This window comes from Camelus bactrianus, chromosome 9 (assembly GCF_048773025.1).
Source record: "Camelus bactrianus isolate YW-2024 breed Bactrian camel chromosome 9, ASM4877302v1, whole genome shotgun sequence".
Lineage (NCBI taxonomy): Eukaryota > Metazoa > Chordata > Mammalia > Artiodactyla > Camelidae > Camelus > Camelus bactrianus.
The window spans coordinates 59,084,358-59,111,420 of NC_133547.1; the positions used below are offsets into that span (position 1 = coordinate 59,084,358).

Sequence of the window (27,063 nt, forward strand, 5' to 3'; positions counted from 1 at the left end):
TATGTGGTAGGTTAGTTATGTTTCTCGACCTTGGAGAAGTGTCCTTCTGTAGGAGGAATCCTCTGTGTCTCAGCAATGCTCACCTCTCTGTTCATCCTAAGAGGGCTACATGGGTCCTTCTGTTGTGGTGGGCTAACTGTATGGGCTGTCTGGTAGGCCCCAAGTCTGGTCAGTTGCTAGGTCCTGCCTTGTGAGGATCCTGTTGGCTATTATTTAGTGGAGCCTGGTCATGAGATGACCAGTTGCAGAATCCTAGGGGGCCCCTTAGGCCAGTGCTAGCTCACTGGCGGGCAGTCAGGGTCCCAAATATTCTGGGGCTGATGCTCACCCACTGGCTGGTGAAGCTAGATCCTGGGGTTGGTGCCAGTCTACTGGCAGGCAGAGCTGGTTCTGGTATCCGGCTGCAAGGCCCAGTGATCCCAGAGCTCATTTCAGATCATTGAGGGCAGGGATCCCAGAGCTCATTTTAGATCATTGAAGGCAGGGATCCCAGAGCTCATTTCAGATCATTGAGGGCAGGGGTCAGCTCCCAGTACAGTTGGGTATGGGATCCAGGGTGTCCCAGAGGTTGCTTTGGCCTGCTAGGGGGCCAGGCCAGGGCCCAGCTGGTCCCAGGATAGGGTCTGGCCTTCTTTTCAGGATCATAGTTTTCTTGCTTTTGGTGTCTGCCCCTTGGTGGATAAGGCTGGTCTAGAGGCTTGGTCTGGCTTCCTGGTGGGAGAGGCCAGTGCCTGTCTGCTGGTGGGTGGAGCTGGGTCTTGGCCCTCTCCCTGGTGGGCTGGGTTGTGTCTGTGGGCAACCCTAGAGGTGGCTTTGGCCTCTTTAGTCTTTAGGAAGCCTGTCTGCTGATGGCTGGGGCTGTGTAAGTTCTTTGGCCTGAGGAGTCCCAGCAACCTCATCTGCAGGCTGTTGGGTAGGGCCAGATCTCAGAGCTAATGATCCAGTATGTCAGCTGCCACAGAGCAGTGTTCATGCAGCTGAATTTTCCCTGATATGTCTGCCACCAGTGTCTATGTCTCCAGGGTGAGCCACAGTCACCTCCCACCTCTCCAGGAGGCTCTCAAAGGCCAGCAAGTAGGCCCAAGCCAGCCTCCTATCAATTTACTTCTTTTGCCTTATGTCCCAGTAAGCATAAGATTTTGTGTGCACCCTTTAAAAGTGAAGTCTCTATTTCAGTCCTGTGACACTCCTGCAATTAAACCCTGCTGGCCTTCAAAGCCAAATGCTCTGGGAGCTTGTCTTCCCGGTTCTGTATCCCCAGGCTGGGGAGCCTGACATGGAGCTTAGAATTCTCACTCTTGTGGGAGAACTTCTGCAGTATAGTTTTTCTCCTGTTGTGGGTTGCCCACCCGGGAGGTATGTGATTTGACTATATTGTGAGCTTGTCCTTCCTACTGGTCTCATTGTGGTTCCTTCTTATGTCTTTCCCTGTGGAAGATCTTTTCTGGTAGGTTCCAGTCTTTTTGACTGATGGTTGTTCTGCAGATAGTTATGATTTTGGTATGCTCGTGACAGGAGGTGAGTTCAAGATCTTTTTACTCCACCATCTTGGCCAGTTTTCTGCCCACTTTTTAATCAGAATTTTTTCTGTTAGTTGTAAGAGTTCTTTATATATTTTGAATATTAACCCCTTATCAAATATATGATTTGTAAATATTTTTCTCCCATTCTATAGGTTGCCTTTTAATTTTGTTCATAGTTTCCTTTGCTGTACAAAAACTTTTTAGTTTAATATAGTCCCACTTGTTTATTTTCACTTTTGTTGCCTTTGCTTTTGATGTCAAACTCAAAAGATCATTGCCAAGACTGATGTCAAGGAGGGAATGTACCTTCTGGTTTTTCTTGTGGGAGTGTTGCATTTTCATGTCTTATGTTCAAATTGTTAATACATTTTGAGTTGATTGTGTGTGGTGTAAGACACTACTCCAGTTTCATTCTTTTGCATGTGGCTATCCAGTTTTCCCAACACAATTTATTGAAGAGACTATACTTTCCCCATTGTATATTCTTGGCTCCTTTGTTCTAAATTAATTGACCGTAAGTCTGTGGGTTTCTTTCTGGGCTTTGTATTCTGTTCCATTGATGTATGTATCTCTTTTTATGTCAACAGCATAGTGTTTTGATTACTATAGTTTTTTTAAATATAGTTTGAAACCAGGAAGTGTGATGCCTCCAGCTTTATTTTTCTTTCTCAAGATTGCTTTGGCTATCTGGAGTCTTTTGCAGTTCCATAAAAATTTTAGGCTTAATCTATTTCTGTGAAAAATAGCGCTGAAATTTTGATGGGGATTTCATTGAATCTATAGATTGCTTTGGGTAATATGGACATTTTAACAATATTAATTCTTCCTATCCATGAGCACAGAATATCTCCATTTATTTGTGTTTTGTTCAGTCTCTTTCATCATTGTCTTACAGTTTTCAGTGTACAGGTCTTTCACCTCCTTGCTTATTAAACTTATTCCTAGGTATTTTTTTTTTCTTTCTGATGAAATTGTCAATGGGATTGTTTTCCGTATTTCTCTTTCTGATATTTTGTTATTAGTGTACAGAAACACAGCTGATTTTGTGTATTGATTTTTGTATCATGGAACTTTCCTGAATTTATTTACTGGTTCTAACAGTTTCCTGGTGGAGATAAGTATTCATTTAGATTTGCCTACATACAATTCAGCATGTTAAAAACAGTCACCTCTTTTTGCATCCAACTGTCTCTCTCTGATCATTTTCCTTCTGACTAAAGTACATCCTTCAGTCTAAGGTGGCAAACTCTGTGTGTTCATTTGAAAATGTCTCTATTTTGCCTTCATTATAAATTTAGTTTTCCTAATAAGAAAAAAAACAAGCAACCCAATCCAAAAATGGGCATAAGACCTAAACAAGCAATTCTCCAGTGAAGACATACAAATGGCCAACAGGCACATGAAAAAATGTTCAATATCACTAATTATCAGAGAAATGCAAATCAAAACTACCATGAGGTATCACCTCACACCAGTCAGAATGGCCATCATTGAAAAGTCCACAAATGATAAATGCTGGAGAGGCTGTGGAGAAAAGGGAACCCTCCTACACTGTTGGTGAGAATGCAGTTTGGTGCAGCTATTATGGAAAACAGTATGGAGATTCCGCAAAAGACTAAAAACAGACTTGCTCTATGATCCAGCAGTCCCACTCCTGGGCATATATCCAGAGAGTACCTTAATTCCAAAAGATACATGCTCCCCAACATTCATAGCAGCACTATTTCCAATAGCCAAGACATGGAAACAACCTAAATGTCCAATGACAGATGACTGGATAAAGAAGCTGTGGTATATTTATACAGTGGAATACTACTCAGCCAGAAAAAATAATAAAATAATGCCATTTGCAGCAACATGGATGTCCCTGGAGAATGTCATTGTAAGTGAAGTAAGCCAGAAAGGGAAAGAAAAATGCCATATGATATCAATTATATGTGGAATCTTAAAAAAAAAAATGAAAGACAAACAAACTTATTTATAAAACAGAAATAGATTCAGAGACATAGAAAACACACGTTTACCAGGGGGGAGGAGGTGAGAAGGGATAAATTGGAAGATTGAGATTGGCAGATACTAACTACTATATATAAAATAAATAAACAAGTTTATACTGTATAGCATAGGGAACTATATTCAATATCTTGTAACCTATGGTGAAAAAAATATGAAAAGGGATGTATGTATGTTCCTATATGACTGAAGCATTGTGCTATACACCAGAAATTGATACAACATTATAAACCAACTGTACTTCAATAAAAATATTCATTAATTTTCCTGTGTATAGAATTCTATATTGGCAGTTATTTTCTTTGAGCCAGTTTTGCTTCCTGGCTTCCATTGTTACTGTTGTGTAATCAATTGAGTATCTAACGCATATTTCTTTGAAAGTAACAAGTCTGCTTTTTGTGCCTACTTTGGCCTTAGTTTTTTGTACTTTCACTATGATGGAGCTACATGTAGTTCTTTTTCCCTTTTCCTATTTCTTCTTGTTTACTTTCTATTGGACTTAAAATATCTGAATTTGCATCTTTCCTTATTTCTAGAAGTTTCTCAGCCATCACTTCTTTAAATATTGCTTCTCTTTCTCTTCTTCTGGGACACTGACTAAATATATGTCAGGTCTCATCACTGTATGATATCTCTGACCCTTTCTTCTGTATTTTTTATCTTTTAAATATCTACATTCTGCATTTTTAAATAAATTTTTCTGATTTGTTTCTGACTATTTCAGTTATGTTGTATCAGGTGTTAAATTCATCAATTGAGTCCTTAATTTCAATTATTTTTGTCATTTTTACGTTATTTTACTGTCCAAAGAAGATATCTTTAAGCTTTTATTTCACAAATATAATCAGTGTAGTTGTTTTATGATCTGCATTTGTCAAATTCAGTATATGAGTCATTGAGGCTCTTTTTTATAATTCTTCTTTAAAATTAAAAAAAAATTTCAGCTCTTCTTTATTGAGTTATAGTTCATGTACAATATTTTATGTTTCAGATGTACAGCATAGTGAGTCATGATTTTTAAAGGTTATACTGCATTTATAGTTACAAATTTTTGGCTATCTTCCCTGTACTATGCAATATACCCTTGTAGAGTATTTATTTTATATATAGTATTGTGTATCTCTTAATCCCCTACCCCTATCTTGTCCATCCCCTATTTCCTCTCCCCAGTGGTAACCACTAGTTTGTTCTTTATATGAGTCTGTTTCTTTTTGGTTATATTCACTAGTGTTTTTTTTTTTTTTTTTTTTAACATTTGACATATAGGTTATACAGTATTTTGTCTTTCTCTGACTTATTAAGCATAATACTATTGAGGCTCTGTTTATATTGTCTGCTGTTTTTCACTCATGGAGCCTAATTTCTTTGTGTCTTTGTGAGCTGTATGATGTATTTGAAAATTATACATAAAGATAATTTTAGGGATTTTATGAGTGTACTTTCTTCTAGAGAAGATTTATATTTGATGTGCCAGGTTACTGTGGCTACTAGAAATCCAGAAGACCAAGTGTAACATTTGAGATTCCATACACTTCCTAAAGAATTTGAACCCAGACTGTAAATCTTTGAGGGCCCTGTTCCACTTATGGATTATCTCAGTCCTTAGCTTATTTTGTAAGGTATCTTCTGTTAGAATCCTCTTTTGGGGGACTCTGGGCTTTAATACCCCCTTCCACCTTAATGATGATTTTTAATATGAATTCTTAGCCATGATCAAATTTCTCATTGTGTCAAATAATCATAAGTTTAAAAAAATTGTGATTTGAGTCATTGACCCAAATAAATTCACATTACCATTGTGTTTTAAATATATTTTTTAGGTATCTTCTAATGAGTAAGGTTATGTCCTCCCAACTCCTTCACTCTCCTTGCAGGTTATTTGATAAAGAGATCTGTTTGACGTAGTTGCCCACAGCCAACTTTTTAATTATTGTACCCTGTGCCATAATTTAATGTGTTCCTCTATTCTCCATATAACTTGTGTGTATATGTGTTTGCCCAGGCTAATGTAAAAATTAAACAGGGGGCTTACACAACAGAAAACTAATTTTTTACAGTTACAGAGGCTAGAAGTCCAAGATCAAGATGTTGGCTAAACTGGTTTCTTCTGAGTGTTCCTCTCCTTGGCTAGTAGATGGCCCTCATCTTCTAGTGTCTTCAGATGGTCATCTCTCTGCATGTGTCTTATCCCAATGACCTCATTTAACTTTAATTAAGTAATGTAATTTAAATTTACTTTAACATTTAATTTAACGGGCTTACCCCAATGACCTCATTTAATTTTAATTACCTCCCTGAGTTGGGGAGATAAAGCTGAGAATGGGGAAACCCAGGTAGCTAGAAAGATGCTATAGCTCAGTGGTAGAGTGCATGGCTAGCATGCAGGAGGTTCTAGGTTCGAGCCAAGGCAAGGGAGAGGCAAAGGAGCTCCATTTCACATACTTTCCTTTCACATTTTTTAGGAGGCAAGGGAGAGAGGCTTGTCCTCCCTTTCACATCCACGTAGGAATACTCAGAGGAGCCTGGTATTGAAGCTCTTAGTAAAAAGCTCTTCCAGTAACAGCCAAGGCTCTCACAGTGTAATTTAGGTGCTCAGAGATTTTTCTGATACAAATGTTTCAGCCATCACTGAGGCTTTGTCTTAATTTCTGGTTAAAACTTTACCTTAGGATTTTACCTTAGGAAGAATTTGAATTGTCACCTTCCTCCAAAGAGCTGAAACAGCAAAACCTCTTTGCAAAAAGCATTAAAAAGAATTCAATGTGATCCTGCCAGATCCTAAAATAATTATAGCTTAGAAAGGCAGATCCGGCTTTCGGGCTGAACGGTTTATATCACATTGTACATTTTCACGGGGTCAGAAGATAGATCAGTGGTATAACTGTGCCAAGAAAACATACTGAGATAGAAACCATCTGCTTCTGCAGGAACAGGCAAAAGAAAGGGCCTGTGCCTGGGGAAAGAACAGGGTTTCATTAGGGACAGTGACACCACTTGTTTGGCATGGAGGCTCCCAGCTACCAGGGAGGGAACCCGTTTTTCCTTTCTGAGCACTAGCAATGCCCATGCCAGTTGTAGAATTCTTTGAAATTTTGAGTTAATAGGGTCACTGCTTCTTCTTGAATGCCTGCTGCAGGAACTAAGAAAAAAGACTTGGTGGACAATGGCTGGCTGAGCCAATAGAAGAGGGTTTCACAGAACAACTCCTGAGGTAGAAAAGACCCCTGTTGGCTGAGGGCAGATGCAGCAGACCTAGCAAGGACACAGCTAGCCTGCAATGCTGTCCTAGCCCACTGCTATAATTTTGTATATTATTTATGGGCACTGGCTATAAATTAGAGATGACTAGAAGGCCTTTGGGCCTGATCTTGGATGTACTCCATATTAATGAATCTCAGGCATTTTCTGTTGTAAAGGACGGTTTTGATAAGATGACTGAGTATTTGTCTCGTGTATGTAGGAATTACTAATGCTATTACTGTTTTGTAGATTGCTTTTATCTCAAATTCTGCTCTAACAGGAGTTTAAAATTTCTTTGCTAGGAAAGGTAATAGATTAGTCAATCATCCATTTAATTCAACTCACCTTTCATATCCTTCTGTCATAAGCACTAGATCGAATTCCCATTTCAGAGAAGTTAAACTTACCTCTTTCCTGACCATCAGCAAAACTTCCAAGCTCCTGGTTGTGCCAAGAATTATAAAATTCTCATATAAACACTTGAATTAAAAGTCTAGATGCTCTTTGTGGCCAAGTATCATCCAAGCTGTCAGCCTGACTCTTCTCAATGAAATATGCTGATCAGCACCATCACCCTAACTTCCTGCACTTTCATGAGTACCAGGAGACAGGAATGCCAGGATGGCAACAATACCAGTGCTTGTGTTCCCTGGAATGACTACCTCTGCCTGCAGCTAAGGTACTGTTCAAATTTACACCTTGCCAGGCATCAACCTCTTTCTCACACATGCACACACAAACTCTGATGACAGAGACAATAACTTTTGCTCATATTTTTTTAATGTATCACAATGAGCAGGAAACATACTTGATGAAATATTTTCAAAGGAGTATATTCAATTACCATCTACAATCAACTTAACTATGACAACAAAGTTTTTGTGACAAATTTTTTTCTTTTTTTCAGTTTGAAAGTTCCATGTGGTTCTGTTTGTTAGTCTCCATGTATTTTGGTACAGTTCGAGATCAGCATTGTTACAGTAACAAAAAAAGCTAACAAGACTACATTATAGAAAAACACCAAGAACATCATTTTTGGTTTCACTTGCTCTATTTTTTTTTGTTGTTTTTTTGTTTTGTTTTTTGTTTTTTTGTACATTGCAAAGGCTGTTCATATACCTCTTCACCTCAGGGTCACGTTCATGTATGCTTTCTTTCCTACCCGAACTTGCCCTCCTCCCCCCCGAAGAAAGTAAACAAACAAACAAAAAACTAGTCAAAGCTTTGTTTCACAGTGGGCAGTATCTCAGCGCCAACAAACAACCAACTCAATTTATGCGTCTATTTAAAATGTTTTAATTTAATTTATTATTTAAAAAAAATATATGTCCATGAACATCAAGTGCACTGGTTTGGGTCACTGCCTCTCTCTCCTGCAACTTCCTGCCATGCCTGATACACTCAGGTTTAAACACATGCCGTCTGTTTTACTTTATTTTCAATCGTGTAAAACAACTTTGGCCACATTCATCTCTTTAAATAGCTTTTAATTAAAAAAAAAAACTTCCTATATTTATTAAATCATGTGTGTGTTTTGTGTGTGTCCCCCTTCTTAAGTTCCTTTTTTAGAAGGATGGAGGAAATAACTCCCATTCTGTGGTTCCATTTGGTGCTGTGGCTGAAGGGTGTCTAGCACCAACCCACACTGTGGAGATTTGAAAAGAAACCAACCAACCAAACTATGAAGTGTCAATGGAGGTGAAGAACTAAGTTAAAAAGTCAGTGGAGAGATCTTACTCAGCTACCTACTGTGCAGCAGGAGGGAGTCAATTCTCCGAGTGAGACCAATCTAAACAGTTGAGCTTTGTAGTGAATTCATGCTTTGTCAATGATAACTGGTCACAGCCATGGTGGGTGTGTGTTAGTCCACAAATATCTAACTAGCTCGCGTTTGAGCTCTAAGTTTCACCGTCACTGACTGCTTTGCTACTTCTGGGTCAATGCTGAGGATGATTATTTTTTTCCTTTTTGAATGACCATATTTCGTGGGTGGTACAGTTGTAGAGGCAAGTGTTAAGTACACATCCCACTCCAGGTCAAAACACTCATGTAACCCCTGGGAGGAACACTGGTGGGTGAAAACACGCTTAACCCACCTACTCAACCAACCACCGTGCTGCTGCTAAACACACCCACAGGTCGAGCGAGGCATGGCATAACAAAACACTGACAGTCACTCTGCCTCACAGAGGGAGGATGGCATAGTAGCTCAAAAAAAAAAAAAAAAAAAAAAAAAAAAAAACCACAACAAAAAGACCAAAACAACATACCATTGGGGAGGGGGTGGCAAAATTACAAGGAAATGAACTTAAAGTTGAGAGGGACAGGGAAAGGGATAGAAATTGCACTATTACCAAGCAATTATCATTTTTAAAAACAAAGTTTTCAGAAAAGACCTAGCAGAATTTGACAGGTAAAGCTAGTGTTAAATTGTTAACTGGTATCACACAGAGAACCAAAAACAAAAACAATTTTTCTTCTATATGATACAGACACAGAGTAACATACAACAGTTAAATGGCAAAAAATATATATATATTTCATAGAGTTACAAACAAGATAAAATAATGGAAAACAAAAAACTGTACAACTTCAAAATTTAAAAATGTTCATCTCAAACACAGGGAGAAATACAAGAATTCTTGTTAAAAGAAAACAGCTTGTTAAAACAGCAAATGTTTTGCGTACTTTTTTTTTTGACACCTTATGCTACAACTGTATACTTGTATGAATAGTTAGATGGTATTCTTCAGTATTTCTACTTAAAAAAAATTAAAAAAGGAATTTGCACTGTGCATCAGCCTAGTTAGAAATATATACAACAGTTCAGGATCTACACTTTCATTAAACTAAAAACAAATTCATAAAAATAAAATAGTCCCGGCTAAAAAAGAAAAAGAGAAAAAAAGAAAAAAAGAAAAAAAAGAAATCCATTTTCAGATCTTGGAATGCTCCAGTCTTTTTGCAAAGTCGATGAGTGGCTTCAGCACTGGGGAAAGAAGCCCAAAAGGTGACCAGATGGAACCTGCATTCACAGTCTTCATAGTTCCCTTTTGAAACATAAGGAAGAGAATGATGGGGAGAAGGATTTCACACTTTTGGGGCAAGGGGAGATTGTTTCTGTTGATGTTTGACTATGAAAGTGAAACAGCAAAGCATCTATTTGTCTCCAAAATCTACGTTATAGCAGCACAAAGTTTTCCTTTCAAAGTTCAGGCCGTTTTTTTTTTTTTTTTTAAGATGAGAAAAGGTGTATGTTGCGTTGTGTTGTGTGTTACAGGAATACGGATATTAACATAAACACAAGTGCCTCACACACAGTTCCTTTTTTGCTCTCTACGTACATTGCTATCTGCTTTTTTGTTGGCTGCGCTCTGGATCACTCGCCGCTCAGACTGCCTGACACAAGACAAAACTTTGAAGTAAAAAATGTGTCTTTTGGTATATGGAATTGTCATTAATAGTTGCCTCTCTGCTTGCAGAAGAAGCACATAACCTGGGACTCTTTTGTTTTACTCTTTCTTTTATTAAAGAAGTAAGTCTTGTTTGTTTAAATCAGAAACAAATTCTCAAGTAACAAGAACCCTTTCCCTTTTTTCTGCATCAGCAGTGAAAGGGTGTGTCTTTGGATTTTATTTAAAGCATGAAATTTCCTTTTCTGAGAGAGGAAAGAAAACAAAAAAACCCAAAAACCAAACCCCTAACCAAAAACTTTTTTAGGAAAGAAAAGCACACAGCCCAATTACACAAACCGAAACAAATGCTTTAGTTTAGGAAAAGAATATTTGAAGCATCTACCAAACAAACAAGGAGGGAAAAAACGGGGGTGAAAAGAAAAGCCAAAGGATAAATTAAAAAATAAATGTACAAGGCTAATAGACATAGGTACTAGAATTATATGCCTTTAAAAAGTTTCAACTCCCCAACCAAAAATAATCTGTGAGGATCCTAATGACCCCTAGAACCTTTTGAAATTCTTTCTTTAGTTTTATAAAATAATTCTGCAGCTACCCTCTAAGAAATGAAGGCAGCTACCTTAAGTGGGAGATTATAGGGTGGGAGGAGGAAAGAGAAAGTGGAATTAAGGGACAAATGGGGAGAAAAGCTTAGGCGAATCAACGGATTGCAATCTATCTGCTAGGAATGAACAAGACAACATCAAATGAGGAGCTGTCAGCTGGACCATACAAAAAGCTAAATGTACACAAAAGGGGTTTTTTTTTCCTTTTAAATCTACCATACTGCTTCAGTTCATTTCCAATGCAACAATCTACTCAACACCAAAAATGGTCATATCTATCATAAATACAGAAAGTCAGTTTTTAAAACTTTTTTTTTAAGCTACAAGTCCTCAACACTCTTTGTGTGTGTGGGTTTTTTTTTTTTTTCTGAAAGTGGGAGTGCTTAACTTTTCCCCTTGAAATTGGCTTCAGCAGAAAAGCTATCCTTAAAATCCCCAGAAAGCTAAAGCAGTTCACATTGTTTTTTTCTCGAATACTTTCTGCCCGTTTTTAAATTAACAAAACAAAAATCTTTTCTGGAACAAAAACAAAAACAAAACCGAAAAAATAATATATATAAAACAATGATTCTGAAAACAGAACAAAGTGTGAGCGATTGACCTGAGAATAAAAAGACATTACATTTCTTTTTTTCTTTTAGCAAGCCATTGGTATCTGAATGCTAAGATAGCAAGAAATTTAAAACTGTAACAAGGTGGACTGCTTTCCCATACAGTGCATGCCGGGCTCCTCTGTGCTATCAATGTGGGGCGTTTATTGAAAGGGGGCAAATATACAAGGGGTTTAAGCTCCAAAGACATAGGGAGGCCCTGCGGACTTCTGTTTCCCAGACCAATAGTACCTTCAAAAGGACACAATGTAACAAGGTTAAGGGTTTTTTCTTTCTTTTTTTTTTTTTTAATATTAAAAGAGAAAAGAAAAGAATGTAAAATCACCGGCATAGATAGGTATATGGGAAAACAACCCACGCTTTTTCTTTTTTTTTCTTTTTTTTTTTTTTTTTTGGTTAGAAGCTTTGGAATTGCAGTTAGTCTATTTTTGAAATCGGTTTGTTATTAATTTTTTATTTAAATTCATTTGTTTGTATTGTTCATCTTCAAAGCTTACAATCTGAAGGTGTCCGTTCCTACACTGGTCAGACCACTGTCCTTGGGGCAGCTGGGGTCTTTGGGACCCTCCACCGGGCTCGCCGGTCCGTCGGACTTTTGGCTGAGATCCGTGTCAGACTCCTCCGAATAGTCGTCTGTTGGCATCGAGGGCTGAACCCCTGAGGTGCTGCATGAACTTGAGGTAACCGTTGAAGATGAGGAGAGAGGAGGAAAAGGGGGCTTCGCGGCCGAAGCCCGGGAGACCACTTGCGGCCAAGACTTCCTGGAGGCGTGGGGGGAAGCGGAGGACGAGGACGAGGAGGGGGCGGCGGCCGACGGGGGAGGGGGGCTGTCGTTTGAGTGAGCGGCAGACTGCGAGGTAGATGCGGTGCTAGGATCGGGGAAGCAGGCAGAGTGAGGTAATAAACTAGGGTGCTCTTTGGCGTTTCTTGCTGCTCTCGTGATTGTTCTGTGTTTGTGCAAGGCCGACTCGAGATGTTGACTCAGAGCTTCCTCCCCACAGAGCGCGCTCTCGCACGCCAGGCAGTGGTACGAGCCGCTGCCGCCACTGCCACCGCCGCCACTGCCGCCGCCACTGCCGCCGCCGCCCGTGGGGACGTGAAGCACCATCTCTTGCAGGTTCACCACAGACTGGCCGAAGAAGCAGAGGGACTTCAGGTGGCTCCTCGCCGCCTCCTCGTCACCGAAGCCCGCCTGGCACTTGCGGCAGACCAACTTGTACTGCACCTTTGGAACAATGAAGGGGTCGTAGAGGGAGTCCGCACTTTTGCTTTCTGCTTCTGGCTCTTCGGGGGGTTTCGGCAGGAGGGGGGACACCTCACGGGGTGCGTTTTTCTGCTCTTCTGGTTTGGGGGATTCTTTGGCAGGGTCTTTGTCTGGGGAAGCAGCCCCCTGGGGGACTGGGGTTTGGCTTGCTTTGGGCTGCTGCTGCTGCTGCACTTTCTGCTGCTGCTGCTGCTGCTGCTGTAGTTGCCGCTGCTGCTGGATCGCCTCCTGCAGACTCTGCTGGTATTGCTGGTACTGCTGCAGTAGGGAGCCCGGAGACAGCCCCATCAGGGCCTGTGACAGCGCAGGGCTGTAGGGGAACAGGCCTTCCATGCCATACATAGGCTGCAGGTACCCGCTCTGCAGGGTGCCAGGGATTTGGGGGGCGTAGTAAGGAGAGAAGCCTGGTACAAAGTAAGGGAGGAACTGGCTTGTGAGCAGCGCCGTGGGGTCCGACGTCAAGGCTGCCTGCAGGGCCTGCAGCTGGGCGGGGTCCACGGCGTACTCCATGGCTGACAGCGGTGCTGAGATGGTGGCTGTGGCTGCCGTGGGGGCCTCTCCTTTCTCCTTCTTGGGGACAGGCAGGAGTTCCCCTTTCCCTTTGTGTGCCTTCTCCTTCTCCTTCACCTTCTCACTGTCTTTGTCCTTGCGTTGCTGTTGCTGCGGTTGTGGCGGGAGCTGCGGCGCGGGGGGTGGCTGGGCTGCTGGCGGCGGCGGCTGCACCTGTGGCTGCTGCTGCTGGGGTTGAGGGGGTGGCTGAGGGGCCATCGCCATGGTGGCTTGTGCTGGGGTCGGGGAGCTCAGCGATGCTGAGGACGGTTTATTTGGTAATCCAGATGTTGGGAGGCCAGGGGAAGGAACTGTTGTGCTGGGCAGACCCATCAAGTTCGGTTTAGGAGATGTTAAAGCTAACAAAAAGAATGGAGACAGAGAAATGACACGTCAGTCTGGGGCGGCGAGGCTGAAGCTCAAGACGTTTCACCTGTGTCACTGGCACAGCATCTAAGAACTCAGGGTTTGAGCTTAAAGGATCCTCTCAAAACCCACACGTTCAACACAGCTGTACTGCCAGGCTCAGGGTTGGAGATTCTGTATTCTAACCAGGACCCAGCCCTGGGTCAGCTCCCATGCTTCCCCATCAACGACTTTCAACACCTTCCAGCCCAGTGGGCCACACCCATCCTACTCCTTCATATTTTCTCTGCTGCGCTCCCAGGTACCTTCCTCTCTGCCCAAGGCAATTAGTCTGGTGGCCCCCAAGCTAGCTGTTGCCAGTGGGACCCATCTGAACCAATGGCCTTCATCAAAGCCCGCAGAAATACTACAGGCAAGAGGCCCCACCAGAAATTGTCCAGAGAAGAGAACACAAAAGCAAGAAACCCAACCAGCCACCAAGGCCACGTGAACAGATATGACAGGCGGTACCAGCGTGCTGCCCTGACCTCCACTGCTGAGACCTAATGGACATGTTAGAAGGGCAGAGATGGAGGAGGAATGGGAGCAAATAAAACAGTCCATTCAAGGAAAATAGTTCTATTGCTTTGGCTCAGTTCATCAACTTAAACAAATCCGTTGAAAAATGTAACCATCTAGGAATAGCATTCTGGAGTCCACTGGGAAAATGAGCATTTTCTTCTCCTGTCCCTGTCTGAATGACATACAGGAGCGTTAGAGTTGCAGGCAGTTGAGAAACCGGCCACAGGAAGAGGAGAAAAGGTACGTCCAAGATGGAACGGCCGAAAGTGCTGGCACCAGCAAATCCTAGGATGCTGCCACCTGCCCCAGGCCCCACTGCTTATGGATTAGACCATGTCACCAGCTCACATGGGGTACAGCCCCATCCTCAGTCACACTCAGGCCTCATCTATCACTACCTGTAAAGCCTTCACTCAGCCCCTAGCCTCACATCCTCCCTGACCCATAGCTATCTCCTGGTTTCTCTTGTTCCAGGGTGATGGAAGGTGGTGTTGCTGCTGCCGGTACATGAAGCTGCGAGTGTGTCCAGATTAACAAGGTGGTGGGGGACACCAGCACTGATCACATCCCAGACACCAGACGCTATACGTCCCTTCACTTCAGAGGACACCAAAATGTAATGTCAGAAATCCCACCGCCCCTCACTGTTTCATCTGGACCCCCTGCTGCAGCTGGGGTGGGCCTTCCAAACAAGTCACCGTGCTCACGAGAAAAACCACTCTGAAGCCTAGACTTAGGCGAAGACAGTGTTGATTTCCCGCTCCAGCAGGTGCAGTGTCCCCGGGGCTGTCACACTGCATTTAAACACCCTTAAATTTCAGATGAAGAGAACAAGGTTGCCTCCATTTGCCAATCTCAGAAAAAAACACAGATACTCAAGGATGCTTCCCTCGGCATCACATAACATCATTAATTTACTCTTCCAAAACAGCAGAAAGGGACTGCTGAGATTAAGTCATCCAGTTTCCTCAGTGCACTTCAGAGACTGAAATCAGAGGAGATATGTCTGATTTACAAATACTCAGTAAAAGCTCACTGGTTGCAGTGGCACAAATGATGCAGAGACAGAACAGATTATGAATTCTAAACTTGGGATATGTCCACCTCTAGGCAACAGGCCTGCTCCAAGTTTTAGGTTGGAGCCAGAGCCAAATTATCAGTGGGGTAGGGAAGGAATGCCTGTTCATCTCCCCATCCAAATGGTGTCATGCTCTCAGGAGAAAGATCCAGGTCAACTAGGTCTTTAACTTTCTGTATTTTGAAGTGACAGTGCACAAAAGAGATTTAAATTATAAGAAACATTTACTGAACCTCTGCTATTTACCAGACTCTGCACTAGCCATGTTCGGTCAAGTAGCTCAGTACATTGTCATAATAATTCTGTGGTCTTGGTTTTCTGATCTGGAAGATCAGAACCAAACAAGGCACTTCGTCCCCTTGAGGCTGAGTCATGCACTCCTGGGGTCAAACTGCTGCGGAATGGATTGTGGCTGACATATACCCGCCATGTGATGTTGGGCCTATGAGTTGACTGCCTGGAACCTCAGCTGTCCACAGCAGATGGATGCAGGGATTAAACGGAGGGTCATATGGATAGAGCTTACCATTGGGCCTGACGTAACTACCTGATTCCAGATCCAGTGCTGCTGGGAGCTGCAGTACAGTCAGGTGGTGCTAAACTGGGGCACACCTGGCTGCTTTGAATGATTAAGAGTGTATCCTTCTACCTTGAGTCCACTTTAAGTGGCCAGAGCCTGAGTAGCACTAAATATATACCTGTTGACTGACTGGCTCATATTGGGTGTTGTGGAAGGAGACCATAGCACCGGGAGCCTGGAGGCCTGGGTGGGAGCTCTGGCTCCGACCCTAGCCTGCTGAATGGTCTTGACCTCTCTGGGCCTCAGTTTTCTTATCTGTAAAACAAGGGGGAATAGATCAGACATTCTGATTCTAATTTTTTCACCTTACTATGAAATTTTGGACCATCCCAAGCCCTGCTGCCAAGGTCCAGGGCTGCAAGGATAATTCAGTGCCTGGCCACTTTCCATAGCTGTTGCTTGGCTTATGTCTAGCTGGCTTTTAGCATCATTCTGTGAGATTACTTGCCAATACATATAAGCAATGACTTCTACATCTCAATGCTTTCTTTTCTCGTTCTCTCTTTGGATAACAAACTGGGATTAGGAATGAAGTAACTTCACGTTCTGTACAACACTGAGAATTATCAAACTTGAATCTAATTTACCCAGAAACCAGAACTACTCTGGGAAGCAGGAGGACTGCTTCAACCTCTGGGAACAGGGACACGTTTTGAAGGCAAGGAGGCGCTTTGGGGAGCTCTCCGTTGGCGAACATGCACTAGTGTGTGAGGGGATGTGCTAACGTATGCCTAAGTCTCACAGATCCTGGAGCTGAAGCTCCAATTTAGGAGAGACAGCTGGATTCAGAGAAGACAGGTGGGGACAGGGGAGGAGGAACAAGAGAGGCACACAGGAAGAACTGCAAAACTCCCTCTTACGTGGAAAAGTAAGTACCAAGTACGTGACTCTTGAGTTGGGGGAAGAGAAGAAAAGGAAATGGGCAGAAGGAAATGAGGGGGTGATTGAATACCCCTGAAAATGACCATTAACATTTTTTGTCTGTATGGAGAACTAAAACATGTCAAAATTCATAACCGCATTATCCAATACAAACAAGTTCCTGGTCAGTGCATTCAAGTACAAAGGCGGTCTCATCAGAAACTAACACAGCACTTGTTTCTGGCTGAGAGAGAACGTCAGGAGTAAGGAGAGCTTCTTCCCGGGAGCACCTCTCCCTCCAGAGCAGCTCTCCAAAAGAGGCGGCGGGACCACAGGTGAAGGCAAAGAGCCGATTTAGATACTCTGGAACCAGTGTCCATAGGACATGATCCAGAATTAACTAGGGTGTTCAAATGTTTTGTATTTTCAACAAATACCTGGATGGGACCTGTATTTCCATCAGGACTGAATGGGAGGGTCCATGATGGAAACATCTTTCTTGAAAATACCCCAGGATCTAGTATGCCAGGACCCTCACGTTCATGCCTGTAGCACACGGTCTGGCTGTGCTACTGAACACCAGGAATGAGAATGGTTTTAGGAGGCTTTTTTAACCACAAGGTTCCATCTTTGAACTGGGAAGTCAGAGTCACATACAGCACAGCTCTAGGCAGCCTCAGTGGGAGGGACTTGAAGTTTTACTGCTGTTAGAGAGCTAGACAAGGGAAGCTTCCTATCTGCCCAGCACTCAGAGGCCTTGTGCAGGAGCCACAGAACAAGTGTGAGCTGGGTGGCTGTGTAATACCGAAAGGGTCACCGAGAGCCGAACCCACCTGTGTTGGATGGAGTGAAACTCGGCAAGGAGGGGCTGTTGAGGCTGGGGAGCAACACGGGTGGGATGCCCTGGAGCGCTGGGTATGCCGTAGGGAGGTTGAGAGCCTGGAGAGGGGCGTTGTCAAACATCCCTTGCTGCTGAGCTGCCAGTCCAAGGACCTCGTTGGCCTTTTTAATCCGGTCCAACTCTTGCTGGGCCATCAGCTGACGTACAGTGGCTGGGTCAAAGTACTCTTTCTCCTTGTCCAGCTGGCTTCCGATGGTGTCTTTAACTTTGGAGATATGCTGTTGGGAAAAGATGTGGTCACGTACAGACAGCCGAGCGCTGTACTTGATGCCACACAAAGTGCACTCTGTCTTGGGTCCCTCGTAACTTGTCTGGTTTATACCAAAATGCTTGGCCATGCTTAACTTGGACTTCTTCTCTTTTGCCCGGGCATTCTGGAACCAGACCTGAACAACTCTCTTTGGCAGTCCAATGTCATTGCCCAGGACCTCACACTCCAGCATTGTGGGTGTCCTGTAGTCATTAAAGCACGACTTAAGGACCTTCAGCTGTAGATTGGTCATCTGAGTGCGAAAACGCTTCTGCCCGGGCCGATCCCCGCCGTCTCCAGATTTGCCGGCTGACCCGCTCGCACCAGGGCTTGGGGAGCAGGGGTCTGCAAGGCTCGAGGTTTCACTGTAGTCCACGGTACCTTCATTGTCATATTCCTTGCTGTAGAAGCTCGGGGCTGGGCTGACCAGACCAGATGACAGCCGATCCTCATACTCAGACATCGCCATCATGGCTGCTTTGGTCAGCCCTTCGCTGGGCGCGGAGGAGGATTTGGTTTCTGTCGCTATTCCCGTCGCACTGTCGTTATCCGCGTTGCCCTCATCTCCGGTAGTGGTGTCTGTGATCGCTGTGTTGACGGAGGAACAGTCGTCGTTGTCCAGCTTAGTTTGGTCAAAGTTCAGATTCACCGAGGACATGGAGGGGCTTTCAAAATCTTCGATCCCTTCCACCTTGATGGAAGAAGGGCTAAGAAGAGTTCTGGGAGACAACTCCATGGTTTTGCTCACAGGTGAGAGGGGAACGCCTTGGCCATCACTACTGCTTGGGGGTAGGTGGGAGAAGCTAGTTCCATCAAAAATATCTCCTTTCATCTGGAGTCCCCCATCGCAGTCTAAGAGCATCGCGGATAGCGTTAGGTTGTAGCCCGCTCTCTTGGCTTCGTGCCAGTGACGGGACCGGATGTGAGCCTCCAGGGCAGTCTTGGCTTTGAAGAGCGCTCTGCAAAAAGGGCATCTCCTGTGGGCCTGCGCTGGGCCCACCGCCCGGAACTGTCCTTTCCTTTCCCGGGCTCGGGTGTTCTGAAACCAGACTTGTACCACACGTTTCTTCAAGCCCACCTCATGCGCAATGTGATCCAACATCTTTCGAGTTGGATTGGAGTCCAACAGATACTTTTGGTAGAGAATTTCCAGCTGCTCCGGTGTAATAGTTGTCCTCAAACGTTTGTCTCTCTGAGGTTCTTCGCCTCCCGTCCCGCTGTCGTTCTCGCCAGGGCTCGCGCTGGCCTTCTCCTCCAGCTTCCTCTTCAGAGTGTTCATCGTGGAGGTCGGGGTGGAAGGGGAAGTGGCCGAGCTTGCTGGAATCTGAGGTATGGCCCCGGACAGCAGCTGGCTGGCCAGGAGGGGGTTACTAGGGTCAAACAGCATGAAAGGCATATCCAGTGACCTGTCCAAAAACTGAGGGTGGATGAACTGGTTCTGTGCACTCAGGAAGTGCAGCTGCTGATGCTCCTGCCAGTGCTCAAATGATGGAAACGCCAACTTACACTGGTCACACTGGTAGGGGATTAGCTGAGGAGGTAGGTTGGCCAACTGTTGCGGAGTTGACGTGTGGAGGGGCTTAAGGGGCAGGTGGGAGAGCTGGGAGGGGCTGGGGCTTGACTGGGGTAAGGGGCACTGAGGCGGGGGCGCCTGTGGAGGAGCCTGCGATAATGAAGCCGGGGATGTCAGCGGCGGGAGCTTTGGCTGAGCTGTGTTTGTCTTCTGCTCCGGCTGGTCTTGCTGCTGCAGCTCTACCTTTGGTTGTCCTTGCTTTTCTTGGGTTTGGTTTGGCTGTGCACTGGGGGGTTCAGCCTGCTTTGGTTTCTCATCACTCGCCTCTGGTTTTGAACTGAAGGTGGTCAGTTCGTCAGCCTCTGATGTGAGCTGCAAGAAAGCAGAGGAAGCCGTGTTGGCTGATGGTGCTGGGGCGCTGTAAGCCTGTGAGGGCATTGGGGTGCTGCAGGAGGAGCTGGTGGGCGTCAGGATTTCCATGGCATCCATGGAATCCTCGTTTTGGCTGTCATCCTGCCCCTCCTCATCCTCATCCTTGTAACACAACTTCTTCTGGTGCTTGATAAGATCAAAGATGCGCTGAAACACCAGGCTACATTTTTTGCACTGGTAGTTCAAGTTGCTCGTTCGAATATACCTATCGTTTGTAAGCTCACGCCGCTCGCCATCTTTGCCCTCTCCCTGATTCTCATAATTTTTTCTGGCCTTCTGTCGGGCATTTTGAAACCAGACTACGATGACGCGGGTTGGAAGGTTCAGTAAATTAGAGAGTTGCTCAAATTCATCATCCTTTGGGTAAGCGTTGGCATCAAAGAAGTCCTGCAGGACCCTCAGCTGGTAGTCAGTAAACCTCGTTCTCGAAGACCTCTTGCTCCCCCAGTACTCCTGCTTCTGAGGTTCTGGCGAAGGGGGCCGGGAGTCGATCTTGAGCTCCTCCAGGCTGGTGATAGGAGGATTGCTGAAGTTGTAAGGGGAGTCCTTGTTACGCTGCCGCTCTTTGAACAGAGTGTTTCTGAACCAATGCTTGATCACTTTCTGGGGCAACCCGGACTTGTCTGCCATCTCTTTGATCTGCTCTTCACTGGGGGAGTTGTTAATGTCAAAATACTGCCGCAAGACTCGGAGCTGGTCATCCGTGATCCTGGTGCGAGGCCTCTTGTTCTGCTGCTGGAGCAGACTGGGATTGAGCTGATGCTGGTACAGCTGGGCCAGGTCCGCAGGCAGAGGCTCCACAGGTCCGAGCTGAGGGGGCAGCTGAGCCGGCAAGGTCTGCAGTGGCATCGTCTGCATCATCAGTGGCGAGAAGATGGGCAGTTCCATGGGCATGGAGAGCTGGGTGAGCGGCACGGAGGGCTGGGCCGGTGCGATGGTGGGCGAAGTGATGGGCGGGGCCGAGGCGGGGATGGCGGGCACCGAGGCGGGCTGGGGCGGCGCTGCGGGCAGCGGGGGCGGAGGGGGCGGTGGCGGCGGGGGCGGTGGCTCTGGGGTCTGGGGCCTCAGAGGGTACAGTTTATCATAGTGCTCTCGGTACTGCTTGGCAAATCTCTCCAGCTGTTTAAAGGGAAAGTAATTTTGATGAACGTGCTCTTGATGACTCTTTAAAATCAAGATGTTAGAAAACAACTTGCCGCAGGAGTCACACTCGAGCTTTTCCAAGTTCTCCCCCTGCTCCGTCTTCCCGTTCTTCTTCTGCACCTTCTGCTTGTTCTCGTTGTACTGAATGACCAGCTCAAAGCCAAAGTTCTCCAGCAAGGCCTTGGTGGCATTCCCTCTGGCATCCGAGGCGATGCGTGGAGGCAGCATGGAAGGCTCAGAACCGCCCCCCGGCGCCAGCTCTTTCTTTTCTTTGGCCTTCAAGGCATCTGGCAGTGATTCCTTTGGTCCGGCGTTGCCCTCTCCCCCCTCAGCACCTTCTCTCTCTCTCTGGCTTTCTTTTTCCTTTTCTTTCATGACCAGTTTGTTTTTCTTTTCAGGGTGCTGGCTGGGCTGTAGGGCAGAGTGACTCTGGGACAGAGAGGGCTGGCTTGGCTGTGGCTGCGGCTGCGGCTGTAGGATCTGCTGGTGGCCCTGTTGCGGGATCTGCACCTGCGCCTTCAGATCTTCCAGCAGGCCCGGGCCTGTCCCAGTCAGCGTCAGCGCCCCGCTGGTCACCGGCAAGCTCACCTCGGGGTTGAGCTGGAACTCTGCACTGGGGATGTAGAAGGGGAAGAGGAGGTGCTGCTGCTGCTGCAGCTGGAGCAGGGTCTCCGTAGTCATGGGGAAGTGAGGAAGGAGGGCGGGGTTAAACAGCTGAGACTGGATCAGGGCCGCCTGCTGCTGCAGCTCCTGCTGCAGGTGAGCTTGAACTTGAGCCTGGGCTTGGGCCAGCGTCTGTGCTTGTTGCTGCTGCTGCTGCTGCTGCTGCTGCTGCTGCTGCTGCTGCTGCTGCTGCTGCTGCTGCTGCTGCTGCTGCTGCTGCCTGGATGCGATCATATCTGCCAGCTTCTTCCGATTGGCCTCTTTGGGCTCTGATGGGGAAGCAACGTTGGCACCGATGGGATTCCCCAGGGGTGGCATTCCTGCACTTTCAGCAGGCACTTGGCTCAGTAAGTTGGAGCTTGGAGCAATGCCAGCACTACTTGGATTGGTGGTGGTAAAGGTGTTACTGCCACTGGTGCTCACAGGACTTGGGGTGGAGGAGCTCAGGGAGACACTGCTGCTGTTCCCAGTCCCATTGCTACTGCCACTTGCAGCCTCCAGCTTGGCCGCCCGGGCCTTGGTTTGATGCAGCACCGACCTCATGTGGATCTCCAAAGTGGAACTCTGGCTGTAGGCCACGTTACAAGTGTTACACTTAAAAGGTTTGTTGTCGGGGCTGCTGGTGGGTTCTGGCTGACCAGTTGCTGATTCTTGAAGGGCCCTCTTTAACTTATGGAGGTGGGAGACAGAATTGTAGTGCACTAGCAGGATGTTCTTTTGAGTGAAAGATTCCTTGCAGACGGTACACTTGTAAGGGCGAGAAGGGTCTAGAAATTTTTCCATGGTGAAGTTGGGGCCTTTCCTGAAAGGCAGAGCTCTCTTTGGCTCTGAGCCTGAGTCTTCTTGTACTGAGCCAGAGTCGCTGCCTGTTGGGCTCTGTTTATCCTCCAAGTCACTCTCTTCCTCCTTGTCTTCCTCAACGATGATGGTGTGGTCCTCGGCCAGGGTGGGGTCTCCCATTGCCAGGAGGTCCCCATTTGCCAGAAGGCCACCATAAAGCTGCTGGATGTCAGCCTCACTTAACTCCAGGTGGCTCGTCTCGAGGTGTTTTTTCAGAGCCTGGAAAGTTCGGAAACTGCGCTGACACAGACAGCACATGGTGGCAGCTCTGATCACATGGTACTGAGAATGGAGCTGCAGCTTTTCAACAGTCTTGAAAGCCAGGCTGCACTGATTGCAGCGGTACTTGTACACGTGGCGATCGGACACGGGCAGCTGAGGCCTCTTGGCATGAACCTCGTTGAAGTGCGTCTGAAGAGTAGCAGAAGTTTTGAAAACCTGGTTGCACCCTTTCTTCCAGCAGAGGAAGCCGGCCTCCTCTCTCACAGAGCCCGAGTCAGCAGGAGTGGGTTTCAAATCTCCACCATGTTCTGTGCTCACAGAGGGCAAGATATTCTTTCCCAGATCCTCTGAGGTTTCTGTTAAAAAAAAAAAAAAAATCAAGCCCAGTGATAAAGAAGGCTTTGTTTCAAGGATGGCACCCAGAGCTGTCTACCCAGCAAGGCCTCATGAACATAGACTCTGATGACGAGGGAAATATCCAACCTGCACACAGACTCTCTCCACAGAGCACCCCTCCACCCCACCAAGGAGGATCAGCAGGACACGTGAGCAGGGAGGAGGAAAAGGAAATACGAAAAGTTTCAACTCCTAGTACGCCTATATCATAGCACAGACCTGTCTTTTAGACAATATTTAATTGCCTAACGCAGAATCCTCAATTTCTCAAGAACTGGTTTGAAGGATGCCCCCTTTACATTAATCTAAATTGTACAGTATGTGAAGGAATGCTGTGCTGAGCTGTGGGGAATCTGCAAGATCTGTTGTCCATTATAAGAAATTTTGGAATATATATATGTATATAATATATTTTTTAGGCATTAAATTTCTTATTATAACATGACTTTTGATTGTCATCTCTATTCAGTAAGTAATGAACATTTAAGTGGCTAGTTATTATAATATATTAAAATTTTTGTCTACAGTGAGATCATCACACCCATTAATATTCTTCAGGTCAGCTGTTCACTGCCTTACATGGAAAAGTCCCAAGGGAGGAGGTGGGCCAGTAGTGAGGCAGAACTCTTCCCAGCTTAAATCTTAGCTGCTGACAGGAGGTGAAAGACATAGGAGAGACTCATAAACAGAGGTCTGATGACCCACCTAGCGAGGACTCCCCACTCCAGGGCTCCACCACCAGTGGCATCTATGTCTACAACAACGTTCTTTCCAAGTGCACCTCTTTGCAGCCTCCTACGGCAATCCTGGACGTCCCAGAGAAGAACTCTGTGCAGAGACAGCTAATCTACTACCCTGTGATCACCCCATGCTCCACAGGTCCCTAATAATTTAGTTCCCAGAGAGGGTGTATTTAACAGCTTAGGATGGTAAGTCATGGATCTGTGCTCTGGGTCTCTGGTTATTCACTCCCTAAATGTATAGCTTAAGGGGACATGTGTCCACTGAAACCCTGCTGGCTCTCACCTGACTTTTTCTTGCTTCAAACCGTATGACTAGTACACAAACACGTGCCAAGCACCAGAGGATCAAGTAGCTGACAACAGTGCCCCTCACCCCTTGGAAAGTTACATTCAGCTCAGAAGCACCAGGATGAAGTCTTGGCACCTTTGCTCCATGAAAATGTTGGCCCAAGGTTTCATTTTGTTCCTATTCTCAGGGGTCAAGAAGTGTGACACTAACCAGGCTGCTTTCCTGCCTCCTCCAAACTAGAGCTCCCGTCTCGATCCGGAACGGCCGCCGGGAGGAACATGCTGCTGGGCATCACCATCTCAGGGGTGGTCACCTGCGCGCGAGAGGCAGACAGATGAGGAGAGTCAGATGGTGGGAAAGAGACACAAAACTGGGGAACGTGTAAAAATTATTTAACAAGCAAAATTAGCCTTCACCAGTGTAAAGCTGGAGGTGTCACTTTTCATAGCTCACTGAAGATTCATGTTTATTAGACAAAGCTCACATCAGTCAAAAGTGTTTCTACGGTTACATTCTGGACATAATTAGCAGTGCACACTTGACGAATAATCTTATTATTAATATTTTTCCTTTATGCAGAATTTTGACTTTGATCACTGACAATGTTTTGTCATGGGCTGTGAAACTTCTTGTGCAACCAATTAGGTAGATAAGTTGAAAGGCCCACCTTAAGCTGCTGAAAACATAATAAGGGCCCTAATTAAATCATACCTAGTAAAGTACACTGTAATCTTGAAGCAGGGAGCATTGTAGTACTGTTTTCAAAATGTATTCAGGCAAGAAGAGGAGGGGAGTAAGAACAGAGGCAAGGGTAAGCAGAAGAGAAGGGAACAAAGGGGAGGCTAAGGACACGAAGACACACTGGCAGATTTTCCAGGAAACAACATTTTGTAACCCTTTACAAGCTGAGATTGAGTGCAAATGAGCATTTCTTACGGCTCACTTCTGGCAGGATTTCTTCTGGAGCCTTTGCCCGAGGTACACACAGCATCAGGGGGAAATTCCAGCCAGTGTCCTGGCCACAGAGGGTGCCCCGCACCCTAAATTCTACAACAGGGCAGCCCCACCTGGGCCATGGCTAGTGTTTCCTAAAACAGCAATTCCAGAATTAGCCTCAGTCAAAAGAGCTACAATCTTAGGTCAGATCTTCAGACATTTTTCCAGGCTTCCCTGCCATCTGGCCAGAACCTTGTCCAGACAAGTTATCTTTTGCCCTACATTACTGTGATCACAAGCCCTCAATATCCAATGTGAGGATAACAGGTTCTTCGTTGAGAAAGGCAATATCCCCCTGCCTACCACAGGGTGGGAAGGTAGTTGCAATGATATTCCCAAATGAATTAGAAGTTGTCCCCAACTTGATGACAGCCTGAGAAATAAACTGACCCCAAGGTTACAGGAATAAAAACTTACAGCCACTGCTAACCTTTCTACATGGCATCCAGCCCCACCCGGAGGCACTACTGTCCCATCAAACACGACTACTGAGATAGTATCTTTGCTTGCTGTTGCGAAGACCGGAACACCCATATTACTGTTCAAAATTAGATATTTAAAATAAATCACTATTAATTTTTAATGGCTTGGGGATCCTGGCCTTGCTCAGAATCGCTGCTGACACGTTCACAAGAATCATCAGTAGTTGTTTCCACTCCTAGAGGAAACCCAGACATCTGTCCCCATAAACACCAAAAGGTAACTCCCCAATACATTTTAGGGTAATTTCAGATGCCCGTAGGTGCAAAAATGAAGCAACAGGCACTGTGGGGAAGGGTCTGAGAAGCCCTGTGTTGACGACGAGCAGGTGCGTGGCAGGTGATCGTGAGTGACACAGGATCCCTGCTCTCACAGACATCTGCACCCTCACACAAAGCACGTTGGCAGCTGGCTGAGGCTAGCTGTTGATGAGTCGTTAGGAATGGAGCGGAGATTGCCAAACTCATTCCATCTATTTTCTTTTTAATAGAAAGCATTTCTGACCAGTGTGGCTGGGGAGTCCAGCGGGAATCCAAGAAGTGAAAGGTCACCGATTAATTTATAGTGCTCGACCGAGGGGGAGCACGAGGTTGGGGGCAAGAGGGGGAGAAAGGGAAAGGAAAAAAGACTCCCCCCCACCTCCTTTCTCGGTTGTAGCTGCAGGATCAGTCCTTTCGTGGGATCTTTAGGAATTATGAAAAAATGAATCATGAGAAATTAAAAAAAAAACCCTACAGAGTAAAAAAGAATAAAATTATCTAACACCTCAGCTGCACATCATTATAGAAAACTGTGGGCTTTTTATACACATTACAGTAAGGCAGACATCCCCTCTAACAGACTCAGTACGATGGATCAGTAATTGTTTTCATACACTTTAATTAGAAAAACTCAGATGGCTATGAATAATAATGGAAAAGAGAGACTTTTGCACTTGAAAGGTTGAAGTCAATCAAGTGTGAATGACGGCAAAAAAGAAAAAAAAGACACCAATTCATCAGCCCTCTGTTGTCTCGCCGCGACTTTAATCATAATTCCTGATTGGGATTCAAGAAGGCAGTAAGCAGCGGTTCTTTGTCTGCCTTCACCTTCCATCAATTAACTCTCCCCGAAATATAATCATCAACCTCACATGCTCCTCTGCATCTTAATCTGGGCCTCCGAACCCATAAGTCTTGCCCCACATGTGTTTAAGTAATTACTTTACCTACCTGCATCTTCTCATCTATAGTGTCCCCAGTCTCTCCCTGAAAACAAACAAAAACTGCTTGCTATAGAAAATTTTCATGGGCAAGGAATTCCCAAGTGGCAAAGAAGAGGATCCCTAAATGGAAACCTGAGGATGGGGATGTTCCGGTGGGGCCCATCTGCGCATGTGTCTGAACAGAGAGGTTGTGACGGAAGCCCCTCTGCCATGCAGGATACTGGAAGCCCTCACGTCAGCTCCCAGACACGAGTGTTCCCCTGTCTGTGTCCACTCCTCCCTCCCCTACCAGCTTCTCAAGGCTGTCACTCAGAGTTTCCATGC

At 45.5% G+C, this 27,063-nt stretch overlaps 1 protein-coding gene across 8 annotated transcripts in view; it reads right to left on the minus strand.

Moving 5' to 3' along the window:
• Positions 1-7,538: 7,538 nt before the first annotated feature.
• ZFHX3 (zinc finger homeobox 3) overlaps positions 7,539-27,063 on the minus strand; it is a 237,038-nt gene continuing 217,513 nt past the window's right edge. For all 8 annotated transcript variants that reach the window (XM_074370501.1, XM_074370498.1, XM_074370496.1 and 5 more), the window contains 3 exons: positions 24,270-24,372; positions 17,501-22,987; positions 7,539-13,580 (listed from right to left, as the gene is read on the minus strand). In XM_074370501.1, coding sequence (XP_074226602.1) covers positions 11,902-13,580; positions 17,501-22,987; positions 24,270-24,372 — 7,269 coding nt within the window. In that variant the 3' untranslated portion in view covers positions 7,539-11,901. The remainder of the gene's footprint in view (positions 13,581-17,500; positions 22,988-24,269; positions 24,373-27,063) is intronic.